The sequence below is a fragment of the Phycodurus eques genome, chromosome 7 (assembly GCF_024500275.1).
Source record: "Phycodurus eques isolate BA_2022a chromosome 7, UOR_Pequ_1.1, whole genome shotgun sequence".
NCBI lineage: Eukaryota > Metazoa > Chordata > Actinopteri > Syngnathiformes > Syngnathidae > Phycodurus > Phycodurus eques.
This window is the reverse complement of record NC_084531.1, coordinates 14,058,043-14,084,245: the sequence shown is the minus strand read 5'-3', so window position 1 is coordinate 14,084,245 and position 26,203 is coordinate 14,058,043. Positions and strand designations below refer to the sequence as shown.

General features: G+C 43.4%; 1 protein-coding gene across 4 annotated transcripts in view; it reads left to right on the top strand.

The window, feature by feature from the left end:
• schip1 (schwannomin interacting protein 1) overlaps positions 1-26,203 on the top strand; it is a 218,894-nt gene that overhangs the window by 160,337 nt on the left and 32,354 nt on the right. For 2 of the 4 annotated variants that reach the window (XM_061680789.1, XM_061680790.1), the window contains exon 2: positions 1,151-1,927. In XM_061680789.1, the coding sequence (XP_061536773.1) occupies positions 1,151-1,927 (777 nt within the window). Of the gene's footprint in view, positions 1-1,150; positions 1,928-10,282; positions 10,453-22,345; positions 22,701-26,203 lie in introns of those variants that run through there. The other 2 variants (XM_061680792.1, XM_061680793.1) reach the window with 2 other exon arrangements.

Here is a 26,203-nt window from a genome sequence, read left to right as displayed (position 1 = left end):
CCCAAATGAGGATAAACGCTACAGAAAATGGATGTATGGATCGTACAACGCTCAGGTGTCAAACTCAATGACCAGGGGCCAAATCTGGCCTGCCACATCCTTTTATGTGGCCCACAAAAGCAAATCATGTGCATCAACTTCGATGACTCTTGCTAAAATCTGTACCACAATTTCATGTAATAAATTATAAAATTGAGATTTTTTTTTTTATTACCAGAACCCTTTTTACAGTTCTGGAACAATATTTGAACAAACTATTATCCCTGACTTCTGATTTCAAAACTAGTTATTCATCAATTTGTTGTGTATATGTAATAATATGTTGAGTCTCAGTCTCGACGGCTGAGTTCGACACCTCTGACTGATATGATATGTCTTGTCACACCTCAAAGGAACCACTTTTGTTTTTTTATCACTGACACTTTCCACCATTCCAAAATTGGGATTACACCTTTTGTGGTCTGGAAAGGCTAAACACCATTATTCCTTGGAAGTCTCATTTGATGGAAATTGGTGTGCATTGTAACTTAAAGCAGTTGTCCCCAACCACCGGGCAGGCCGTAGGCAATTTGGTAGCGGGCCACATTGTACTCCTCCACCCCGTCGATGATTAGCGTTCGATTGGGACAGTCCGTCTAATTCCACTGCCCCCCCCCACCCCCTGACGATTTGCTTCCAACTCAGTTGCCACCGGCCCAATTAGCTTCCAGTGGAGAAGGTCCAGCCGCACACCCCCCATTGTGTAGTCCGCCTCTAGCCCAAAGTCAACTGGGATAGCCTCCAGCTCACTGTTGACCCTAATGAGGACAAGCACTATAGAAAAGGGATGGATGCATAGAAACTGGCTCCCTGCACATCTGATATTTCAATACACAACTTCCCCAAAAGAATTACAAAATTGTGGCTCAAGGCTGCTGCTTTTTTTACCCTCGATACTCGCCTAATAGTTTGGGAATATACAGTGTCCGAAACGTTTCTGTCCTGCAAAAGGTGCACAGTTATCCTAGAGTCAAATAATTATCTCCATGGAATACATTAGTGGAGCTTGTACCTTGAGGGATACACAGAGGGTCTGAATGTTCTTCTATTTGCATGCATCCTCCCATCTGTCTCTTTCTAACGGCATTTGTCTTCCCTTGTGTTGCTACAGGATTACCGGGAGGATGGTATGGACCTGGGGAGCGACGCGTCCAGTCGCTCGAGCTCAGAGTCCAACTCCAACAAAGTTACTCCCTGCTCCCCTTCTCCTGACCTGGCCACGCTGGATGTCTACAAATCATCACCTTCTCTGGACCTTGTCACCCTTGAGGACTATGAGGAGGACGAGGACTACCAAGAGTACAAGAAGAAGGTGATGGAGGAGTGGGAGAGCGAGTACGGAGACAACTGCGCTTCTCCGCAGGCTCCGGGTCAGGAGGAAAGCGGAGGTGGCATTGTGAGGCCCGACGAGATCGGTGAGGTTTACAGGAAGAGCAGCCGCAGCCTCCCCGAAGAATTGCAGGATATAAAGACTGTTCCGCCCCTCCTGGCCCCCAGCAGATGCACCGCCGCCACCGTCGCCGCCCCTGATGAACTTAAACAAAACGGGAATCTCATTTTGCCCCGCAACAACCTGCCCCACTCCCATGGTACACCACAGGGGGGACTCACAGGGACACCCAAGCCCAGGCAACACAGATTCAGTCAAGGCAGGGGGAGCCGCAGCACTGGCGGGGGCAGTGGAGGTGGAGGAGGAGGAGGCGGTGTTGGGACTGTGGGACGTAAGGGGGGTTACAGAGAAGAGGAGAGTGTAGAAGAAGAGACTCTGCCCACCATGGACTGGGCAGCCTTGGAGAGGCATCTGGCAGGGCTTCAGTGCCGAGAGCAGGAGAACCAGAACCTCAATTATAACCAGAACCACAACGTAGGCAAGACCAGCTACACCTCAGTAAGTGTGCTTTTGCTCTTTCTTTATGTCGGTTTTTCTGCTTGTCTGGTGTACGTCAAAGGCTTTCTCACACACACTTTTCGCCAGTGTTCCCAAGCTCTGGTGGGCCGCTCTAATCCAGCACTTATCCGTGTCAGATGGACTCGAGATACACAAGGTTAGTTTAGCTGGAGTGAAGAACAGGGATTAGTGAGTTAATGTAGCGTTAAGCTATTTTGACCCGGCTATTAACCTGGCCGTCATTGAAGTTGGGGCTGCGCAGCTGGAGGGAAGTGAAGGCTGCAGGAGGCAGTGGGAAGAATGTGACTCAATGCGTCTGTAACAGGAAATACACACTGCCAGACACGGTTCAGCCAAGCTTAAAGCTGATGGACTTTGCCTTTACATGCCTGATCTTATATAAGCGAGAATGCACAAATATTCTGACACATGGACATTTTACCTGCATGAGCTCAAAATACAGTGGTGCCCTGAAATACGATTTTAATTTGTTCCGTGACCATGCTCGTAACTCGTATGGAAAATGATTCCAGTGTGTGTGACTTGGCCACTGGGCGGCAGTATAATACAGTCATGCAGACACAAATGAAGCTCAGTGACTCGGTAACTGCAGTGGTATTTTTAATTATTTTTTTTGCAGAGGATAAAGAATATATGTCTGTGACTACATGTGTTGCTTCACTGTTTGTGTTCAAATATTAGTTGCTTAAAGCGTTATAATACCGCCACATACAGTAGATGGTATTTGTGAGCCCATCTATGAGTGTTTCGAATTTTGTGTTTGCATTAAGTTAGCGGACATGAAGGCAAAATTCTTCGGTTGTTTGAAAGACACAATGTGTAATTATCTTTTTTGTTTAGTTTGACAGTTCAACTGGCTTAAAGCCTCTTTTTTTTCAAAGATTGCCAATGATCTGGCAAACCGTAACTTGTTGTTAAGGCCTCTTTATACTCCCGCACTCGCGCGGCCGACAGCGCCCGCGTTGTATCACGGGACCGATGCATTGGGCCGCACGGCCCCTATGTGGCACTTGATGCGCCCACGGCACAAATTGTCACCACGCGCAGAATGCCGCGGAGATCATCTCTTGTGTTGATTGATCTGTTTTAGTCACATGCTGTGATGACATACTCAGCTTTCCCCTTGGTTCCACATACCATCGCCGGCGCCGCCTTCTTGATCGATTTTGCAGCATAATTAAACGTATCATCTGGTCATCTAGGTCCATTTGTTCTAGCAGACACTGTTCCACGGTCTCCATTGTTGTTGCTTTGTTCCTTGTTTCGGAAAGGAAAGTAAAAACGGCTACCGGAAAGGGCCATCAAATGCAGAAGAAACTCCACCCTGTGGTGTCCTAGCCAATACCAGCCTGAGCGACACGCCCAAATTGGAGAACTGCAGCACATTTTCAAAACAGCGCATGTGGGTTGCGCTCGAGTATAAAGGCAAACTACGCGCGGGATAGCCGCAATGACGTCAGCACGGTCACCGCCTGCGTGAGTATGAAGAAGCCTTTAGTGAGTTGAGTTCACTGCCCCCATACAGAGCCCGTATCCCGAATTTTTACTTGCAAGTCAAAGCAAAAATTGTCAGAACAACGGCTCGTATCTCGAAAAATATGCAAGTCGGGTCACTCGTATCTCCAGGCACCACTGTCTATGAATTTGGAGCTGAAAGCAGGCATGGCTCACAATCATTCCTGATTCCTTCGGAATCAGCTACAGTATTTTGTTTTATTTTTTTAACAGTCAATGGGTTCTTCCGCACCAAACTCCTCCAAGCACACCTGTATGGACCTTGCTTTGTGGGAGCAGAAAATTTATTTCCTCAAACAGTCTGAAGCATACACTTGTCAAAAATGTGTTGATACGATTAAGAAGTATTCGGAGCTATCTAATCATACCCCTGATTGATAAATTCATTGATTGAGGTTATTTTTTGTCCATTTGTGTTTAATCGGGAAATGCATGTCATTAAAGTAGGCACAAGTACGCGTTTATGAAGAGAAATGGCAATTGAGTCCCGTGCAGGGAGCGTGGGTTCAATTTCCCCTCAGTGACGGTGTGAATGTGAGTATGAATGGTTGTCTGTCTCGATGTGCTTTGCGATTGGTGACTGGCGACCAGTCCAGGGTGTTGTCTGCCTTTTGCCTGAAGTCAGCTGGGATAAACTCCCATGACCCTGAACAGGATAAGCTGGACACAAAATTGATAGGTAGAACGATTTTAAATCTAAATTGAATGGAATAATCTGCATATTCCTTGTTGTGGCCTTGCGGTGCTTCTACCAGTAGATGGCAGTGTTGCATTGGCAGGTGTGGCAGGCCTGGCATTCCTGCCACAGGGTTTTTAGGATTTAGTTGCATTCTCAGGAGATCAGTTAGTTTAAATCGCGAGCCGAAATAGATTTGTTTTCTCTGCAGCTCCAAATGGATGTCACCTATAAGGAAGGACCAAGAGAAATATGTGTACAGAGACCTCGAACGCAGCAGAAAGAATCACTAAGTAGGTTTTGAAGGGGCTTGTTTGAACGCTGTTAGAGCAGGTCCGTGCTCCTCTTGCTATGCAAGCGCCAAGGCCTTTTCCTCAGTGCACATGGACAATGGCTGCAGCCAGTGCTATTGTGACTGTGTTGTGATCCCGGAGACCCCCCCAGCCAACCACCCCACCCTCCTTGTCTCCCTGAGGCATGTCAGGAATGCAGTGGGAGATGTGAGGAGGGGCGATAAGAGAGAGGAAAGAGAGCAGAAAGGAGAAGAAGATATCTTAAGGTTGAAGCAGTTCACGGCCACGTGGCGCATTTGTGTACCTGCTGTCTCATATATGCTCCCAGTAAATACTTTAATTTGAGTGGTGTTTTTGATACACTGTATACTATGAGTCTGCAAAATTGCAATAAATACATAGTGTATCATTTAAAAAAAAAAAGTGTATTCCTATATAGTGGGACCGGAAAATAAATTAAATCTAATAAAATAAATAGTGCACCCTTCCTTAGCATTGGACGTAAATCTGACATCCCTGCATAAATGAGTCATTTTTTACAACAAAAGGTATATTATTACAGAAATTAAAGTGCACGGTTCACAAAAGAATCACTGAATTAAATAAAACTGCATAATATTACAGTGGTTTAAAACTTTTTTTAATTCAGTACAATATTTTTAAGGCAGCACGGTGGGCGACTGGTTAGCACATCCGCCTCACAGTTCTGACTGAGGACCTGGTTTCAAATCTGGCCTCGCCTGTGTGGAGTTTGCATGTTCTCCCCATGCATGTGTGGGTTTTCTCTGGGCACTCCAGTTTCCTCCCACATCCCAAAAACATGCATGGTAGGTTAATTGAAGACTCTAAATTGACCGTAGGTGTGAATGTGAGTGTGAATGGTTGTTTGTTTATATGTCCCCTGCAATTGTCTGGCAACCAGTTCAGGGTGTGCCCCGCCTCTCCCCCGAAGATAGCTGGGGATAGGCTCCGGCACGCGCGAGGCCCTAGTGAGGATAAGCGGTATGGAAATTGAATGAACGTATGAATATTTGTAAGTACAGTTCAGTTGTAACTTTTAAATATAATACAAATGCATTTAATCTTTTTGAACTCTTTTCTAACATTTTAAAAACATGTTCATTTAACTTTTATGTGCAATATATTGTACTTGTATCCTTATTTAAGTACTTTTTTTATTGTCCTATGTTTAAACCGCCGGCACGGTGACCGACTGGTTAGCACATCTGCCTCACAGTTCTGGGGACCGGGGTTCATGGTAAGTTAATTGAAGACTCTAAATTGCCCGTGGGTGTGAATGTGAGTGCGATTGATTGGTTGTATGTTTCTACGTGCCCTGCGATTGGCTGCCGACCGGTTCAGGGTGTACCCCGCCTCCCGCCTGAAGATAGCTGGGATAGGCTCCAGCAGCCCGCGACCCTAGTGAGGATAAGTGGCAAAGAAAATGGATGGATGGATGTTTAAACCAAGGGAAGGTCAGAAGGAGCTACATTGTGTTTCTGTAGATCTAGAGAAAGCCTATGACACCTATGGTACCTACAGAGGAACTGTGGTATTGCGTGTGGAAGTCTGGAGTGGCAGAGAAGTATGTTAGAATAGTACAGGACATGTATGAGGGCAGCATAACAGTGGTGAGCTCTGCGGTAGGTGTAACAGAGGAGTTTAGGGTGGAGGTGGGACTGCATCAGGGATCAGCCCTGAGCCCCTTCCTATTTTCAGCGGTGATGGATATGCTGACAGATGAGGTTAGACTGGAATCCCCGTGGACCATGATGTTTGCAGATGACATTGTGATCTGCAGTGAAAGCAGGGAGCAGGTGGAGGAACAGTTAGAAAGATGGAGGCATGCACTGGAAAGCAGAGGAATGAAGATTAGCCGAAGTAATAGCCGAAGTAATACAGAATATATGTGCAAGAATGAGTGAGGCTACAGGGAGAAGAGATAGACGGGGTGGAAGACTTTCAATACTTGGGGTCAACAGTCCAGAGCAATGGTGAGTGTGGTAAGGAAGTGAAGAAACAGGTCCAAGCAGGTTGGAAGAAGGTGTCAGGTGGACGGCCAAGGTTAGATGTTTTGGAGACAAAGTTAGAACGAGCAGACTTTGATGGTTTGGACACGTCTATAGGAGAGATAGTGAGTATAATGGTAGAATAATGATGAGGATGGAGCTGCCGGGCAAGAGAGCTCGAGGAAGACCAAAGAGAAGGTTGATGGATGTAGTGAGGGAAGACATGAGGGCAGTTGGTGTTAGAGAGGAGGATGCAGGAGATAGGCTCACATGGAAAAGGATGACATGTTGTGGCAAGCCCTAACGGGACAAGCCAAAAGGAAAAGAAGATTAAAACCAAGTTTTAGTTTTGTTCAACCTGTCCATCATGTTACAGTGATTTACAATTATATTAAATAGTAATAAAACCTCTGCTAGGTTTTTGATGAACACTTCAGCTACTGTATTTTAATGCAGGTCATGATGGTAGTACTTGGAGAGCTAAGTATTTTTTGAGGTGGTACTTAATTTGGAAAGGTTCAAGAATCACGGTTTTGGGGTGTCTTTTCCTGAATAAAAGGCGTAACATTACGAGAATAAAGTTTCGTTTTTGAAATTCACTTGTTGAAATGTGACTTTCTTCCCTTGTTAAACGTTGACTTGAATATAATATAATGAGTTTATATCGGAAAAAATACCACTTTTTATCCCAAAAGATGTCTTTGTTCTTGAAAACAAATCATCTTTTTTCTTGAAAAGTACAGCATTATTCTTCTAACATTCACTCCCCACAACCCCGAAGAAAAAATACAATAACAACTTATTTTTTCATTACATTTTGACTCTTTTCCTTCAAAATAGGGCACCTTTTTCATTCCTATGCTATTTAGGGCTATACGTGGCAGTTTAATTGTTGTTAGGATTATGAGGCGGTCATTGGAAAAATGCTTCCCAGACCCTGAAAGTTTTGAGAGACCCTGCAGTTAGTGCACAATATACTGTGGCTGACCTTCATGAAGGGAAATCACCTAAAAGGGTAACCCTTCTTCAAAGGAACAGCTGAGATAGATAAAGAAATTGTTGGACCTTATTTTCATTCTATACCAGGCGACCTCTGAATGTCTTAATCCTTAAATTGGCAGCAGGATTTAGCAATGACCCAAAAGGGAAGAGAAGTGAGTAAGGGGTGGGGGGTGCTTTTAAAATTGTATTAAATATTTAGATACCTGGCCTGGTGGGACCCTGCGGCTGCGGTGTGTTCATGTATGGGCTTGAAGATGTGTATGTGTGTGTGTGTGTGTGCGTGTGTGTGTGTGTGTGTGTGTATGTCGTCTGAGTGTCTGGCGGGACGTCGCCATGCTTTAGTAGAGCTTCAGAAGCATCGTTGCGGAATGGACAGAGCTGAGCTTAAAGCTTCAAATTTGTAGCGGTCATTTTGTTCCTTGAGGCCATCTAGGCAAGCGCACAGACACGCGCGCGCTGCATCTCACAGGAAATATGAATGCCAATTTAAAGATCCTGCTTTGTGTCCACATCTCAACAAAGCAAGGGTTGAATGGTAGTATAAGACATACTATCACTGTATCACTCAGTGGAGTATTTCCTTCTATCCAGTTTGCACGAATAAAGTATTGGTGTAGGTGTGTTTAGCTTGGGTGTGGTTTTAACTGCTCTAATGTCAGCATCTGCCTCCAGGCTGTGAGTGCGGGGTCAGGAGGTGGATCGGCTGACCTCTTTTTGTCATTTGTTTCTAATAAACTCCGGAGGCGCGTGGCAGAGAGCAGCCTGTCGGGACCTGAACCCCTAACCCGGCATTAAGGCCCGCACTGTGGAAAAATAAACAGTAATATTATTTTTCCGAGGCGCTCTGGAAGTGAGTAGGAGGCGAGCTCATGTTCTTCAGTTCTTCATTTACCTGCATGTCTTTCTCTGACAGTGATTTAAGAGAATCTCCATGCCCTCAGGCTCCTTTTTTTTTCTTTTTTAAATCTCAGAGGGCACACACCCAAACTCCAAACACCCAAAAACGAGTTGCAGTTCTAAATAAGGCCTCTGCTGAGACTTGTAACACCATTCCTTCCTAAACTCATACTGTACAAAGCCTTGTTCTTTTTGTTTAAAAAAAATGATCCCATTAAGCCATACTGGTGTGGTTAAGCCGAAAGGAAAATAGGCACATGGTCTTTGTTGGGCGGAATCCTCGCATCTCTAAAATCACTCCTTTTCAAGAAATTTAAAAAAAGGCATCTTGCTCGAGTTACCAAACACTGCATTGTTCAAGTTGGTATTGTACAGTACCTTATATTGCTCTCATATACCATTGCGCACAAACATCAACACAACACTAACCCCAAAATCATGTTCAATCGCTAATTTAATACACTAAAAAGTTACGAATTTCTTATGCTGTCTTTGATTAATGACCGGCCACCACATCACAGTCTGCACTGACAGTGACCCCCCCAGCCAGACAAAAATCCTTTGTTTCACAAATGCCAACGACTGTGGTAATATCACCTTCTCAAACTCTTGTTCGAAGGTCTTAGAGCTGAGAGTGATACAATAAATAAAAGGGGAGCTGACTAAGCGGTGGAATAGGCAGAAATGAATCTGTACGCAACTTACTTGCTGCCTTCTGCACCGAAGCATTACAGTTACAGATATTTTACAAAACAGGTTTATTCAAACGTAACTAACCTAACTAGTGTCACTCGTTATTGTCTTTAAAAAAGACATCCAGATTTTCAGTCTTGAGGCCATGAAATGCAACACGGCTCACACAGAGTGACGGGAGAGTTGGAGTTTTACAACACTTCTCAGACAGTCCAAGAATTCGAGTTACTGTTCTCAAGTTATTTTCGACACTTTTAATTGATTAATTGATGCGGGGACAGAACAATAGTATTGATTTATAAAGACATAGGAAATTGAAGATATTTGGAGGTCGATACGAGTTTTCCGCCCAAAGGCGACGATATACAGTCAGTCCCCCCCTCCCCAAAATAAGTCAATTTGTCAGCTTACACTGAAAAAAAACAACTGGGCTTTCCAGTGTCTGGATTCTAATGGAGTGTATTTATTCCTATCTGGCAGACTTGAATGAGGTTTTCTGGTCACTGTACTATCGATGGAGTAGTCACCTACCTGTTGAAAGTGTCTCATCTCTGCTATTTGAGCAACTGTGAAGATTTGAAACAACTGAGCAAGTTAATACTTATCGACTTAAAAGGGAAATGGTTGCCAAGTATAAAAGAGGCTATAAGGCAAACAAGGTTGAGGCTTCAAGGACATTGTAGCCCAGAAAAGCAGGAGGGCAGAGCAAGGCTGTAGTTCAAGAAACCCTGTGATTATGTTGGAGTTCAGCAGAAGGACCAAGGTCGCCTCACTGCGATGCCAACCGTAACAACTACTCTCAGTTCTCAAGACTATGCCACGTACAGTGTGAGAGGTCCTGGAAGGAGAATGAATCGACAAAAAGGGATATTTGAGGAGAAAAGCAAGGGAATGGAATTTGGGGTTAGGGTTTCGATTGCAGTATGTTTGAGTAGGGGGAGGAAGTGGGAGATGAGGGTGGAGGGTTTCAGCCAGGTGTGTAGAGTGACCCCCTCAAGGCTCTGGTGTCTGGTTCAACCCTGTCGGCCATGTGTGTGTGTGTGTGTGTGTGTGTGTGTGTGTGTGTGTGTGTGTGTGTGTGTGTGTGTGTGTGCGTGCGTGCCACTGGCTGCAATACGTCCGGCCCTCCAGCTCACGCGCACTTGCACCGTCTCTGCCTCAGAGTTGAACTGTCTCTCCCTAGCGCACACTCTTATGAACACACCCCTTATTTCATCAAAGGATATCTTTTTCCCTTTATGGTAGTCACTCTTATAAACACAGCCTTTATTACATCAAAGGATATCTTTTTCTCCTTATGGTAGTCTGACAGTCTGCCAACGTTGGTGTATGGTTTTTCCCCATTTTTTTTGTCAGTGGAGTAGTTTTCATCTAACTTTAACCTTGGATTCCTCACAGCCAGTCGGGCACTTAACTCAGGTAAAGCACACTATGACTTTTTTTTGTATTGTTTAAAATTAATTGAATGACATTTTCAAACGTCAGAATATTCAGACGATTAAGGAAGCGTCGTTGGGCAATGTCTCCTGCAGATCATCATAGCTTCAGGCTTCACATTCTTCTGTTATGACACGTTGTCTGTTGAGGTTGTGTGTACAAAAGTAGCCATATGTGTGCAGACTTGTGGACGTAGAGCCGGCTTAGTCATCAAATATGCAACACACGTATATTTGAATGCTACTTTAAATAAGGGCTACGACCTATTTTGTATGTCTCTTCATCCAAAGCATGACTGAGTTTGCTCAGTTCTGACACAAAGTCCAATAATACGTATAAAGGTTAAGAGTGTGTGTTTATTTTTGTTATGATCGTATGGTATGGTCACTTTTATTTTCATTTCGCAATACCTGTGGAACATACAGAAGGTTGACATTTCTTTCTCAAGGGCCACAGTCTCCAAAACAATACAAAAAAAAACATAAAATAACAATAATAATAATTTCATACATAGTCTTTGTTTGAAGCTGTTATAGATGAAAGTGGAAATTTCAAGTTTCCCATCACCAGTGGATCATATCATGTGTTTTTGTGCAGATTTGTGAATTGAATAAGTGGTGGTTGTGGTTGGTGACGTTTGGCCTGTCACGATGACAAACATTTTTAGGATGACATATCTTCCCCAAAAACTATCACGATAAATGATAATAGTTTTTTTTAATACCTCTGAAATCATGTAAAATATGGCTTGCCTTCGAGCTGCAGGACTCTGTGGTCATTCCACTGAAGGCGCTAGAGACAAGCCCTTCACCTGTCAATCAAATACTTTGACTGTAGTCTAGCTTAATATGCCACTGACGTTATGCATAATAAACAGTTAACTTTCCCGTGTGTGTTACCTGGGGACTAACACAAACAACAACTCTGAGTGAGTCGCAGACATTTTAAACGACATCGCCGCTGTGGAGCAAGCTGTTTGGCTCCTTAGCTTGCTAGCTCACGTGCTAGCAAACATAATAAACAGTCAACTTTCCCTTAAGTGTCTCTGTTGTGTGCTACGCGCTGCACATGGAGCAAGGCTGTGGCGTATTGGACGGAGCCAACAACGGTCCGCCGGCGTTCCACAAGAAGCTCATGACGCAGCCGTTCAACTCGCCGTTGCCTCGCGTTAGCCTCGCTCACCACAACAATGAGAGTTTATCAAGTCCAGAAGAAACATTGTGTCCAGTTTATTTTTCGAACAATAAGTCAATTGAAAAGTTTTTGGTCATTTTGTCAATATATGAATGTATATTGAGTTGACCAAATAATAACATACCTAGATAGACCTCATCACAAGCTTCAATTTGATGTGTGACTCAGTGTGGTTTGTTGAAAGTTGATTTTGGACCTCGTAATGGGTGAACTTTGACCTTAGTTACTGTCCTTAAAGTCAAAAAGTCAGCAGTCACCAAAACAAACCAGCTGAGTAGCGACCTAATTACTGTATGTCCACCAAGTTTGGAGGCGATCAGATTCAAATTGCGAAAAGTAAAAGATTTTGGGCATTTGACCTAGTTGTGACCTTGATATGTGATTTCTCCCTTGAGGCTTTTACACATAAAAGTCCCTGAAGCCAAAAAAATAAAAAAAATACTAGGTGAACATCAAATGATTTTGTGGGGATTGTCTGAGTGTGAGAGAGAGTGAAAGGCAAGTGACACAGAAAAACTACCTTAAATAGTTCAAATCAGCCAACTGTGGTCAATGCAGCCTGTATGATAGACTGTCTGCTTTGTGTTTTGACAGCTGCTTACTTATTTTGTGAGGTAAATTCAATCATGGTGCTTCATCAGTACACTAATATAGTTTTATACGATGAAATCAATTTATGTTGACCTAGAAAGCTCACAAAGTGGTGCAGTTCAGCTTGTAATGGGTCATCTTATCTGCTGTCAAAGTTCACTTTTATATTCAGCTTGATAATCATGGTGCCTATTATCAGGTAAACAAACTGAAAACAAATTGTTGCCATGACGAGTAAGTGTGGGTAAATTCAGGTGTGGAAGAGCTGGCGAACCTGGAGTGAAACTTCCTTCATTCCTCATCTGGGTGATCCTCCTGGTAGTCACAAGAAGTTATACCAACACACCCTTTGAGTCATTCTGATGTGATTCACCCTCTCACATCAAAGCAGGGTGGTGACTTGAACCCTTTGACCACCTAGCAGTCTGAAAGGAGTTAACTATACCACTTTTTGGCACCCTTTTGGCAGATCATAATTTTTTTTTTTGTCGTCTTTATCATCAATCTTTGTGAACTGTGGCTTTCCCTGGCTTTGCGTGAAGGCCTGCTCTTTATGTTGGTGTTTTAGTGGTGGTAGCAGGCCTTTCGCTGCATGGTTCATCAAGAACAGATCCTGTTTTGAGAAACTTGCCATGGATAGCGTAGATTGTACTTTGCGTTGGAGCAGACACATTTCAATTTGAAAGCAGACAGATCAAAAAATCGGGACTAGCGGGACTAGCAATATAAGTTATAATGCCAAATTAAATAGCACCATTGCACACTGAGATCAACACAACATCACCCCAAAATCTTATTCAATTGTTAATTTAATACGCAAAGAAAAAAAATCACTAATTTATTACGCTGTCATTGATTAAAATACTACATTAAGTCGCCGGGTGCCAGCTGTCCAATTGAAAGTTTGCGCTCGTGGCGGACCCACAATCAGACAAAAACCCTTTCGGAGCTCACAAAGCAAACAACTGTGGTATATCATTTTCCCAAACTCTTTTTCAAAGATCTTAGTGACGAGTGAATGCGATAAATAAAACAACGAGCTGACTAAGCAGTGTAATAGGCATAAAGGAATAGTCACACAAACTTACCTTTGTGGCTGACCAATTCCTTCTGCACAGACGGATTACAGCTGTTCATTTTTCACAAAATACAATGACAATGTATCTGACCTATTTTCACTCATTCTTTTCTTTTAAAGAAAAAAACATCCAGACTTTCAGTCTTGAGGTGAAGTGTTGCATGGCTCTGTGAGGTCTCGGCTGCCCACCCATGAAGGGTGCTGATGTCACACTATTTATACCTACACACCCAGTGGTGAAAACACAACCTCCAAACTGTACCAGAAACCTGATTAGTTTGTGTTTTTACTGTAGTCTTTGAGCACACAAACATGAATCCAGTGTGCCTTCTCCTTTTTCTGGCCTCTCTTCCAAACACAAATGGCCTTTGCACAATTCTTGCTCGTGAGCTCTGCTTATTGTTCTTTTCCTCACTCTGTCAGGAACCATTAAAGTCTGTTTTCACTCATCCAAAATACAGCAGGAGGGCATTGGCTGCCCACTCTCTACCTTGAGCCCCAATTCAAAAACACCATCAAAGAGGGGCACCGGCTGTGAGTGTCAGAGTGCACTGTGGAGGAAATAGGGATTTATCTGCAGCAGTGAGGAGGCAGCCTCTCACGTTGTCCCTTTGACACAAGTCTATCCATACTGAATGGTCCCCATAGACTTCAGATGAATACACATAACCCACAGGGCAGCTTGGTAATGGGCAAACTGAGTTTATTGCCTAGGACGAGAGCTGTGAATTGAATAAATGGGGTTGTGATCTCAACTCATGTCTAAGGAATGATGCATACAGGGAAGTGTTTAAGCTGTGTGTACATAAATGTTAATTTGGATGGAGCTGCAACTTGAAACTGTTCTTCTCTGCACCTAATTATAGAGTTTTGGGCAGCGAGGCACAGAAGTGGGTTGTAAACATGGCGTTTTTATCCAAGGCTAAGAATATAACTAAGTCATGTTTAAAAACACACAATTATACACAGGGTACACATTCACAGGCTGTGATCAAAAGGGAGATTTTTTTTTTGTCTCAATGTTGTTCTGTGTATGTGCGTGTGTAAGTGCGTGTGTGTAGTACTCTGTACCCTAGCGTGCTGAGCGCTTCATCTGTTGCCGTAGAGAACAACACTTTGATCTCCTCGCATGCCTGCAGCACCATCTACATTTACAGCTACAAAAATACACAATTCTCATAAATAGAGATAATAAAACATTTCCATTATTGTTGCTCAGTACATTAGCTGCAGTTTGACTATTTATGGATTATGTTTTCATCTAGTTTGATTAGAATCAATTCACAATTCCACCTTTTGTTATTTCTGGATGGACGGACAGATGGATAGATGGATGGATGGATGGATCGATGGATGGATGGATGATGGATGGGTGGATAGATAAAAATGGTGATGTTAACCCTTTAAAGTCTCATGAAATGTGCTGACATTGTTTTTTGAGGCATTATTTCCACAGAATTTTGGTTTTGTTGTCCCCCGCACAGTTGCAGTCCGCTATTTTCAAATTCATCTATTCACGTTTTTTTTAAATGCCCTAGGATCCTATAAGATGGTGTTAAAACCCTATCTAAATAGGAATTGGTGCAAGGAACTACACATGTAGATTAGTTACATTTTGATTGTGATTGTACTGCATGGACCTACTGTAAGTTTTACCTGGTTTGTTATGGTGAGTGTTTGCCACGTGCTTTCACATGCTCACTTGAAATCATCTGTAAGTCATTTATTTTTCAGGGTAACGGTGTAAAATGCTTTTGGAATGATATTAAGGTGTTTTAGGATTATACAGTGGTGCCTTGAGATACAAGTGACCCGAGTCACAACACAACGCCGTATGGTGGCAATGAACTCACGTCACAACAAGCAGCAGTTTGACAGATAGTGAACAGCCCCAAGCTGTTTAATGCCACTCAAAGTTGAAGTTTACTGTCAAACTAAAACCCAGAAAAATGAAAACACATAATAGGAAACATCATTGATGGACTAATAAATACCATGTACATATGTGGCTTTGTAACACTATAAGCAACAGATATTTGAACACAAACGGTGCAGCAACACATATAAACAGACAATATAGCAATAGTCACAGTTTGCCCCTGGTGGCCATGCACCAAAAGGAGCCACAAAGAATTATCATGAGGCACAAATTAACAATAAACATCCATCCATTATTTGAGCCGCTTATCCTCACAAGGGTCACGGGAGTGCTGGAGCCTATCCCTGCTATCTTCGGGCAGGAGGCGGGGTACACCCTGAACTGGTTTCCAGGCAATCATAAACAAACAATATAACAATAGTCACAGTCTGCCCCTGGTGGCCACCCACCAAAAGGAGCCACAAAGAATTATCATGAGGCACAAATTAAAAATAAACAATGGAATAAAAACATTGTATTTAATGTTGTTAATACATGTTTTTATAAAGTACATTATTATAGAGTGCTAATTTCCTTATTGTAAAACACATTACACATTCATATTTTTTTTAGCGAAGAGTGAAACTAATTAATGACATTTCTGTTTATTTTGATGGGGAAAGGTGATTTGAGATATGAATGTTTTGAGTTATGAGCATGGTCACAGAAGGAATTAAACTCATCAAAAGGCACCACTGCAGTTTGTGGTATATGTCCAGTTTAAACTATATAGTAAATGTAGGCAATTATCAAAATTTTTAGGGTTTTTCGCTATTCGCTGCAGGGCTCAGTCCTCATCCCCTGCAATTTGTACCACGTTTGGGGCATTCTACTGTATTTTTTGTGTTGAAAAGAAATCACCCCATTACCACGTGGTTTACTGCCGACTTCGGTGCAATTACGCTTCAAGTTGCTGCTTTTACTCGTGGGCCCTCCTTTGTGAAGGATGGTGTCTACTCGCAAGTGTAATTGGCGGACTATCGGTCTTTAACCCAGTTGGTAGTCACATGTTGGGACACATTTCAGAATGTGAAGTATTACTACAGCCTGGTGGTCACAGCAGGCTCAGTCTTTCCATGACCCACCGCAGGCCTCATTAGAGCTACTCTGGTGAGCACCGCATACACATGCACATTTGCGCTCCCCTCCTCCATGTCAGAGCGAGCTCATTACCGCCAGACTCTCGCCCTCACACTGAGCCAACCTGCTTCGCTATGCAGTGTTTTTGCACTGGCACAAAATGTCAGCGTGCTAAAAGCATCTGGGCTGCCGTCTCCCCCGCTGTGAGGGATGGCGAGGCCGCGAGCCACAGAGGGAGGGATGGGAACGATGGAGAGGAGTAATGAAAAGGAAGCAAGTGTAGTTACAGCCAAATGCCAGTCGGAGAAGGGAGGGGGGATGATTGGCAAAAGAGCTGGCAAGCTGGTCTTCATGGAGAGGAAGCGGGATAAAGAGAGACGTACACAAGATCTGCAAAATGTTTAAAAGGGATGGCTTCTTTAATTTATTAAGAATTTTATATTTGTTTTAGATGGCAGGGAAAAAAGAAAAATGTGGCCTGTTTGGAACGATTATATTAGATTGGTATTTATTTATTCCAATAAAAAAAAGTATATTCCAACAATTCTCTTCAGAATTACCACTAAACATTCATGTTTTTTGGTAGCAAAAGAAAAGAAGCAGAAGAGCGGAACAGAAAGCCAGGCCAGGGCTTAGTGCTAAACCTCTTGAAATTCAAATGCACAAGACGACTTGGAAAAAACAAAAAAAGGAAATTATAACAATGACGCTCACTAGAATGCAGACCACCGCCAAGGCCGAGCGGTCCAAAGCATGTCCGTCTGACTCGTTCAATACTGTTCCACTTCAGTCCTGGGACTGGAATACTCATTAGAAAGTGGGTGCCTTATTTTACTGGCTCTGGCGCCAATGTAAGTGAACTATTCACGCTTCCTGGATCATCACCTTTATCCAGACCTGCACCAAATGGGAAAATCCATCCATCCATGTTTTCCCCTCTGCTTATCGGGGAGTTGTTTCCCTCTGGCAGCAGTTTAAACAGGGAAGCCCAGACTTCCCTCTCCCAGTCACTTCATCCAGCTCTTCCGGGGGTATCCCAAGGTGTTCCCAGGCACCCGGGAGACACAAGTCTCTTCAGTGTGACCTGGGTCGTTCCCTGGGCCTCCTACCGGTGGGATGTGTCCATAACACCTCACCAGAGAGGCGTCCAGGAAGCACCATAAGCAGGTATCCGAGCCACCTCATCAAGCCCCTCTCGATGCGGAGGAGCAGCGCTCTATTCTGAGCTCCCTAAGAGGCCGTTAATGAGAAAATGTTAATGGAATTTTTGAATAATTCTGATAACCAACGAAATAACAAACTTGGCCAACTAATCCAGCCTATGGATTTTGGGGGGGGAGCAATGTGGCCATGCCAACATGTGGGCAGTGTTGCGTGGACGATAAGCGTACACCCTGTAACCAGAGGGTCGCTGTTTTGTATCCCCACCTGAGCGCATGTTGTTGTTGTTGTAGACAGTGTTGGTGAACCACTCATGAAAGCCGCTGCACTGAAGATACCAAATAGGACACAGTATTTTATGTTTCCAACTACAGGGGATCAATGATTACAGCAAATGAAACTTGCGAAATTCAGTACCTTCAACAAGGTTAAGAACCACTGATTTAGAAACTTCAGTGACCCAAAATGCATTTTTGTGGAATGTTGGAGGAACCTGGAGTCCCCAGAGAAAACCCACACAAGCACAAGGGAGAAGATGCAAACTCCACGCAGAAAGGCCAGAGCTGACGTTCACATCGCGAAGCTCAGAACTCTGCGGCAGGCGTGCTAACCACTAGCTCACCGTGCTGCCCTAGCCTGATTGCATTAAACACATCAATGCCCATTTCTAGTTTGTACCATTCCAGTCGCAGTCACATTGCAGCTCTTTCTGCATTCCACTAGCACATTGCTCGTCCCTCCGGGATTATTGCCTTGTGATGAAGTATTCATCATTTCTGTTTGCATCTATAAATACGCCCACGTGGTTAGAGTTAAACACACATCGCCTGGTGTGTGTGTGTGAGTTGTGTGGATGTGTGGGATGAGAGGAGGCGCTCGACGCTGCGCGCTCCCTCGCAGCGAGAGTTGACGCACTTAAAAGCGAGCGCCCAACTCCATGCATGCATAATTCACATTCAACGTTACTGGCGGCATGAAGCCACGTTCTCTGTTCTCCATTCTCGCTAAATTGTAGTCTCCGTTCTAAAGTCACGCTGTAAGCTCGGTTTGCTGTGCTAATAATAAAGACATGCTGTCTTTGTAGCCACCTGTGCAGTGACTCAGATTGTAACCTTGACAACCGTTTGAAGGTTGGTATGGGTAACTTTTGGACTCAATGCTGCCATAGCAATAGCAGGGGGTTCTTATATCAAACCATAGATCAGAGATGTTGAATCTGTGTGTTGGAGTGTGTGAATTTCTGTTCACAGAGATATAGGCTTTAGTGCCTTCATGTTGGATTTAGTAGTTAAGGTCAAGGTATTGCCACCATTTTGAGTCTATCCATTTTTTACACCGCTTATCCAGTTTATAGGTCGCGGATGAGATGGAGCCTATCCCAGTGGACTTTGAAACACGAACTACACCCTGGACTGGTCGCGAGGCAATCACATGGCACATACAGAGACAGACAACCTTTTTGCTACCGTTGGGCCGAAACCTACTCTGTCCAAATTTGGTCAATTTCATATTTTTTCACAAATCTATACTAATGGCAAGTACACACGTGGGTCGAATATTTCTACAAATTATTGACCAATCGGAAATGTTGAAAATGGCTTCGTCTCTTTGACAATCATGGGTGCAATGTTTATGGCTCAACAAACAGGGTGTTTTGGAAATTATTTTTATTATTATTATTATTATTATCATCATTATTATTATTATTATTATATTAAATGGTTGCTTAATGGTTTTAATGGTGTTGCTTGGCAGAATTCGTAAAAATTATTCAAAGCTGCCCCATTTGAAAATGTCTGCCACGCCCACCATGTTGTTTTAATGGCAAACTAGGCGTTGACGACGTTGTGTTCTTACTCCAATAAGGCTACTGAAACAAGTTGATCTATACGTAGTAATTTTGCAGTTTATTACAGAGTTGTGTCTGTATTAAATATAGAAAGATGAAAGCGTTGCACGACTGGTTAGCAAATCTGCCTCACAGATCTGAGGACCGGGGTTCAAATCCCGGCCTAGCCTGTGTGGAGTTTGCATGTCCTCCCCGTGCCTGCGTGGTTTTTCTCCGGGCACTCCGGTTTCCTCCCACGTCCCAAAAACATGCGTGTTAGGTTGATAGAAAACTCTAAATTGCCCGTAGGTGTGAATGTGAGTGCAAATGGTTGTTTGTTTATATGTGCCCGGCGATTGGATGGCGACCAGTTCAGGGTGTACCCCGCCTCAACCCCCCTGGGATAGGCTCCGGCACACCCGCGACCCTAGTGAGGATAAGGGATAGAGAAAATGGATGGATGAAAGATGAAAGCTGAACAGCGCCGTCTGGGAGGGCACTTCCCCTCCTTACCCCTAAGCAAAGGCACCACTGGAAGTGAGAAGCAAGAAATTGCGCCAAGACAATAGATGATAAAAAGTTGTTGCTTGGCAGAATTCATAGGGCTTCCGCAAAACTGCCCCACTGAAACAATGTCAATGTCAGCCACACCCAGCAGGCTGTATGATGCTGATGCTGAACCCGACTAACCTGTCACACAGCGTGTGTCGTTTGGCAACTGTTTTGGGAGTATATAAAGCATCAAATATTGTGTTTTACATCCATACTTAACTATATTCATAATGTGTAATGTGCCTGAGCCTGTCTGTATAATAATAATAATATGGTTGTTATGGGGATTTGGGTTCGCAAAGTACTTTCTTTATCGGCCTCTACTACCGATCAAAATATGATTCACTGCGTGAGCGTGCTATTAAAAATGATCCTCTGTGTTTTGATACATGTTTCACGTGAGCACCTTCTTCCTATATGGTCTTTTTGCCCTTTCCCACAAAGTGCTGCACCTCATTTGACCCATTGACTATAAACTCTGTGTAAACTACAGAGTCTTTTTTCAGTGCAAGAAAACAACTTTATCCCAGGACAATGTCGTGCACGGATAATTGCGTTCAGCCGGCGTGACAGAATGCGGCACCAGCCAAGCAGGTCAAACCGTATCGGGTCACATTCTCGGCGTGAGCCGCAAAGGACCGAGCAGCGGGCCCATCGATCCGCATCCACGTCATTAATCCAAAGAGCCGTATTTTCAGCAAGCGTGGCGTCACCTTCCACACATCAATATCGGGATGGGGAGATCTTGCCTGTGAGGATAAAGGAGATAAAGAGGTGATGGAGCTTGGTGCAGAGCCAAAACACACAGAAATAATAATTGACAAATTGATGGCTGAGTTAATTTAATTTCTAATGTGATTTCCAGCTGACTCAATATTTGTAGCAAAGCAGAGATTTCTAAACTAAATGCCTTCAATAGAATCAGGTTTGATGTCATTTCCTTATGTGGTATTAATTCAACCAAAATGGACTGGTTTTATGACAGTAGTGTTCTACTTGAGATCAGACAAGATCAACTACGCGATATACAGTAGAAATAGAGTTTACGGTCACGGGTGGATGTTATGGTAGAGGATGAGGGGATGCACAGCGGATTATGAGAGTTGGTTGGCCTGCATATGGATTAGGGGGAGGCCATCTGCCACTGCTGAGATTATAATCCACCAGAAAGGCAGGCAGAGAGTGAGGCAAAGATGTGCCGTATCTGTGATTGTCCAACCACGTTGTGGTAAGCATCAGTTTCTGCAGTCGGAAGTGTGTACTCTGTCAGGAATGAGGCAGCAGAATGAATGGCCTTTATTGTGAAGCCCACACAAAACAATCACTTAACACAATTCCTGTCACTAAAACATAACATACAGAACAAACCTAAACCAAATGTCAATCTGTGGTTCACAGAGGATGAGACAAGATGGCAGGACTGTACCATGTTTCTTACCGGGGCAGACACAGGGTGGCTTTCCATCGTGATTTAAAGAGCAAACAGAGAAAGTTAGTCCACATGGAAAATGATGGGGACCAGGGTGGGGGCGGTTACTGACAGATATTTTTCCCAATCAAAATACCACCTGCCAATGTGAATGCCGGTGCTACCCACCACTGCTGCAATTCTGAAAAACTGGCGGTTTGGAGGCTGTTAATGTCAAGGCCTGGATACATTAGATGGTCCAAGTTTACCTAATGAAGTGTTCAGTGAGTGCTCATAAATAATGGGACTAGATGAGCCTCAGGATACATTAGGAGCGGAACAAAATGGTGCTGTATTGTATATTAGTGTAGTTTGTACTGTACCTTAAGGGACATCAGTTGTCTCATAGTGTACTGTACCTATTTGTGAGCGGTACAATATCTTCCCTACGATTGTTTGACGAGCAGTCCAGCGTGTAGCATGCTTCTCACCTAAAGTCAGCTAAGATAGGCTCCAGGTCACCCGTGACCCTAATAAGGGCAAGCGCTTGAGAAATTGCATGATGGATATGTTTGATTGTGTTCGCAGTGAATGTAATGCAAAAATGACTCACCCTCTCACCACTGAGCCTTTGCCGGGATAAACAAAATGGAAGAATGGCCTTGGGAGAGGTCTGTGCTCTACTAAGTAACATTTTTCACTGAATTTGTTCTTGCATTGAGTCTCTTAAAACTGTGCAAGTGTACTAAGTAGCCTTCCCATTTGCATCATTTTGTTAGGGCTATCCCTAATGCTCTCATGCCCATATTTGTGTTGTTGGGTGTAGAAGTACTAGAGTGGTTGAAATTGTGTTAAAATGACTGAGTGTCACACAGTACAATGACAGCTCAACCTTGACCCCCCCCCCCCCCCCCCCACCCTTCTTTCATCCTCCACCTCCTCTCTCCATTCAACCCTACACGCATTCAGCCAACTGGCTCCTCCCCCTTTCCAGCGAGGCGACTGTGTGAGTGTGTGCATTGCTTTTCACTGCTCCCCTCCTTCTTTTTCTCTCTCTCTCATTCCCACACCCCTCCTCTTGTCACTCGTTCCCCTCCCTTTTTTGTCTTTTTGGAGGGGAAGTAATCGGGAATCACAACCCTTCCTCTCGCTTGATAAACACCAGAAAACAGGCTGAACAACTCAACTGACAAGGCAAGGAGAGGCAGACAGGTCAAGTTGGCACTAGGGTTTTTTAAAATTTATTTTAGTAGCTAGATCGAGAACTGGGGCAGGATCCCAGCGCCTCTCTCCAGCTGGAATACCACAGCAGGACTGGGAATCTTCTCCCGCTTCCTCTCCCGTCCTGTTCTCCCAGCTCAGCCGGCGTGGCTCTAGGATGCAGTGAAGGATGGTCCACCAGGAAAACTGCTCTTACAAGGTAGTCCTCAGCTTCAGATGTCAGTTAAAACACATTCTGATGACAATCGTTGTGAGCTTCTCTTGTTGACTTGTTTTCCCAGTTTATCATTAATCCACAAATGTCACAATGTACTAATGTGGAACACATATTGGGACCCGTATTTGGAGAGTTTTGAGTTGTGTGATTGTGTTGTGAATCTGATGGCTGGCTGGTTGCCAAGGGAGCAGTTGACTTAAAAGGGAATAATGTCCAACCTCATATCTGCCTCATCCTCCTCTTGCCTCTTCATCATTGCAAAGTAGGGACTATGAGGCATGTATGCAATGTTGTTATTTGCAGACAAATGAAAGGGAATAGACTTGAGATGTTTACATGGTGGGATTTGCCACTTTCTTGTCAGCAGAGCCTCTCATCTGTGAACTGTGCAGTGATTTAAGCAAGCACAGCTGTACATCTACTTTGCAGTAAAAAAAAAAATTAAAAATGAGAAGCAAGTCTGCCCTGCAGAGGGAGCAAAGAGGTGGATGAAAGGCACAAGAGAGACGAGCTTCCTGAAGATTCCAGGGGAGACTTCGGGAGGTGGAAAAGGGAGCAAAAAAAAAAAAAACTGTGAATGTTGTGTGGAAAGCTGCAGAGGAAGAAAACATTAGGTACACTTAGGGACAGTCAAATGAGATCCAATACAAGAGATGTATCAAAAATTTTAGATTTAAAACATTATTTATGCTTATTTCTGCTTTATTTAACGCTGCCATATAGGTATTAATTTAGCAATATCTTTATTATTGGGGTTTTAGTTCTCACTGTATTGACCTGATTAGATATATTATGTTGTGAACTGTCTGTTTTCACTCTCTGACAGTGTGAATCAACATAATGAGAAATGCCGTATTTCATAAAAGTATTCCAGGATCCGACACGCCCTTGTCCAGAACTGAGAATACCCGATTCATGATGTAGCCCCTCCACAAAGATTTCGTTGTATTTTATGTTATATGCCGCTTATCCTCACTTGGTGAAGTCCCATGTGAACTGAAGCCTATCCCATCTGACTTTGGGCGAGAGGCGGGGTACACACTGCACTGGTCACCACCCAATTATTTTATGTCATTTTACTCTGTGGCAGTCAAATCACAATATCATTTTAAAAAGTAATCATGCTACTACATTTGTAAATTACCTACTTTACTATAAATAAAAATGTTACAATATTATTCAATACCCATTTAATTATTTATTAGATTAATTATTGTGTCAACTTTTTTCATTGAAAAGAGCTTTTGCCTTGGATCTCTTCAGATTATGGACAGTGGTGGTTTCTGGTCTGGTATGGTATGGTATGGTATGGTATGGTATGGTATGGTACAGAGTGGATTTTGTGGGTGGGGGTGTGGGAGGGCATGCTCCGCCAAAAAAAGGTTTTTCTTTTGGCATCATGACATGTAAAACATTTGTACGGTAAATTTGCACCCTGTTGTGAGGACATTATAAGAAGTGTTCAAGGATTTTGAAGTGAGAGGTTATTAAGTATAACGTCTTCATTGTTCGAAGATCTCGGTGTTTGAGGGATGAGCTAAGGTTAGCTCGTTATTGGCATGAATGTGGACGTGTCCCTAATAAAGTGTCCGGTGATTCTAAATATGCCATTTGGAGGGTTTTGCCATGTAAAAATAGTTACTTCCAAATCCTGTCCTCCAGCTTTAAAGATGTTCCTTTTGTGTTTCACTTGAACCGGATTCCAAAAAGATCTACCTTTTTTCTATGATTTGTGTTTAAGCTCTAACGTTTAAATCCAAAAATCTAATTTGGTGACTTGCATCATCCCACACATCATTTGTTTCCATTTTGAGTGAGTGTTCTACATATTTGTGTGTGTCAGTCAGGAGGGTGGGTGGATATACATTGGTGCTGGCTGGGGGTGGCCGCTTGTGTAACAGGATAAGGATTTCCTGCCATGTTTGTTGCTAGATAATAATAATAAAAAAGGGAGACAGCGCGACAGCAAGATTGCAGGCCACTGATAAGAAGTTAGCAAAGGGATGCCGAGGGCCAAGTAGGGAAGCGGGCTGAAAGGCAGAGATTAAACAGTAACAAGAGAAGTATCGACAGCACTCACTGAGACGGCGCCAGCTCTCGTATGAGGAGGAGGGGAGAAAATCGGGGTAAAATATTCTTCTGAGGCTGGACATTCATGGAGATAGGAAAAATACATGTGGAAATGGGATGGAAGTTGCAAATGGGGGCGTACAGATGAGAGAGGAAGGCAAGAAGGAAAGAAAGCAAGAAAGAAAGAAAGAAAGGAAAGGAAAAAGGAGAAACAAAGAAAGAAAAAGAACGAGAGCAGCAAGCAGAGCAGCGGATTCAGCCTCTGATAACAGCGTCTCTCTGGAGGCCCCTCAATTAGAGCGGTAACCTGGCAACCGGCACAGGACAGCGCCCCTCTCTCTCGCTCTCAGGCACACACACATACATGTCGTACAATATAATATATGCTCAGAAGTATTGGGACACATCTGGAGGAAATTTTGTCCATTTCTTCAGAGGTTTGTCAGGTCAGAGATTGTTTTTCTAACAATCTGCCTTCTAAATAAGTCCAAAAAGTGTTTGATTGGTTTGCTTCCAAACCAAACACACCAAAACATGCCTTTATGAACCGTAGTGGGGCCTTCCCCAAACTTCTCCCAGCATAAAATTGCCTTTTTTTCCACTGCATGATACCCACTTGACAATGCGACCCAACTCACCATTGGAGCTTTTCCACTGGCAAGAGAAAAAGTACGACAAGGTACCAGGTCAGCTGGGGTTCCAATCGTGCTATCCTCCTGACCACTAGGAAAAAATAATAGGAATTATTTTGCGTGCCACTAGAGCACTAGCCTGCGCACCACACCTTGATCATCACTGGGCCACATATCCATGCATCCAGTTACATGCAGTGGGGAGCGGCTTTGGGTGCTCTGGCACATGCCCATTTTACCCTTGATGTCAAAAAAATAATAATAATAGCTGGCGACCAGTTCAGGGTGTACCTCGCCTCTCGCCCGGAGATAGCTGGGATAGGCTGCAGCACGCCCGCGACCCTAGTGAGGAGAAGCGCAACGGAAGATAATTGCATGTGGTTATGTGTGAAAGCCTGTCTGAAGCTTTTTAACTCTAAAATGTTATTTAACTCGGCCAAAAAAAAAAAATAATAATAATAATAATAATGTTTTAAATCTCTATTCCACATGTCGTTACATGTATTTCTGAACTCCTCGTGTACGCATCACCAATGGTGCGCACACTAGCAGGTACTAATGTACACGATAATGCTGGTCGTGGCAGTGTAATATTATTACCTAGCCCACATACCTGACTTGCTATTGCTATTTTAATGTAGAAGAAACGTTCCTCAATTTGTGCTCACAATTTGTGCTCACTGCTTTGCACATAAATGGGAATAATATAAACCACACTCATTTCTTTTAGTTTCTTGTTCATTTTTAATGTCTGGTACAACTAAAGGTACATTTGTTTGGACA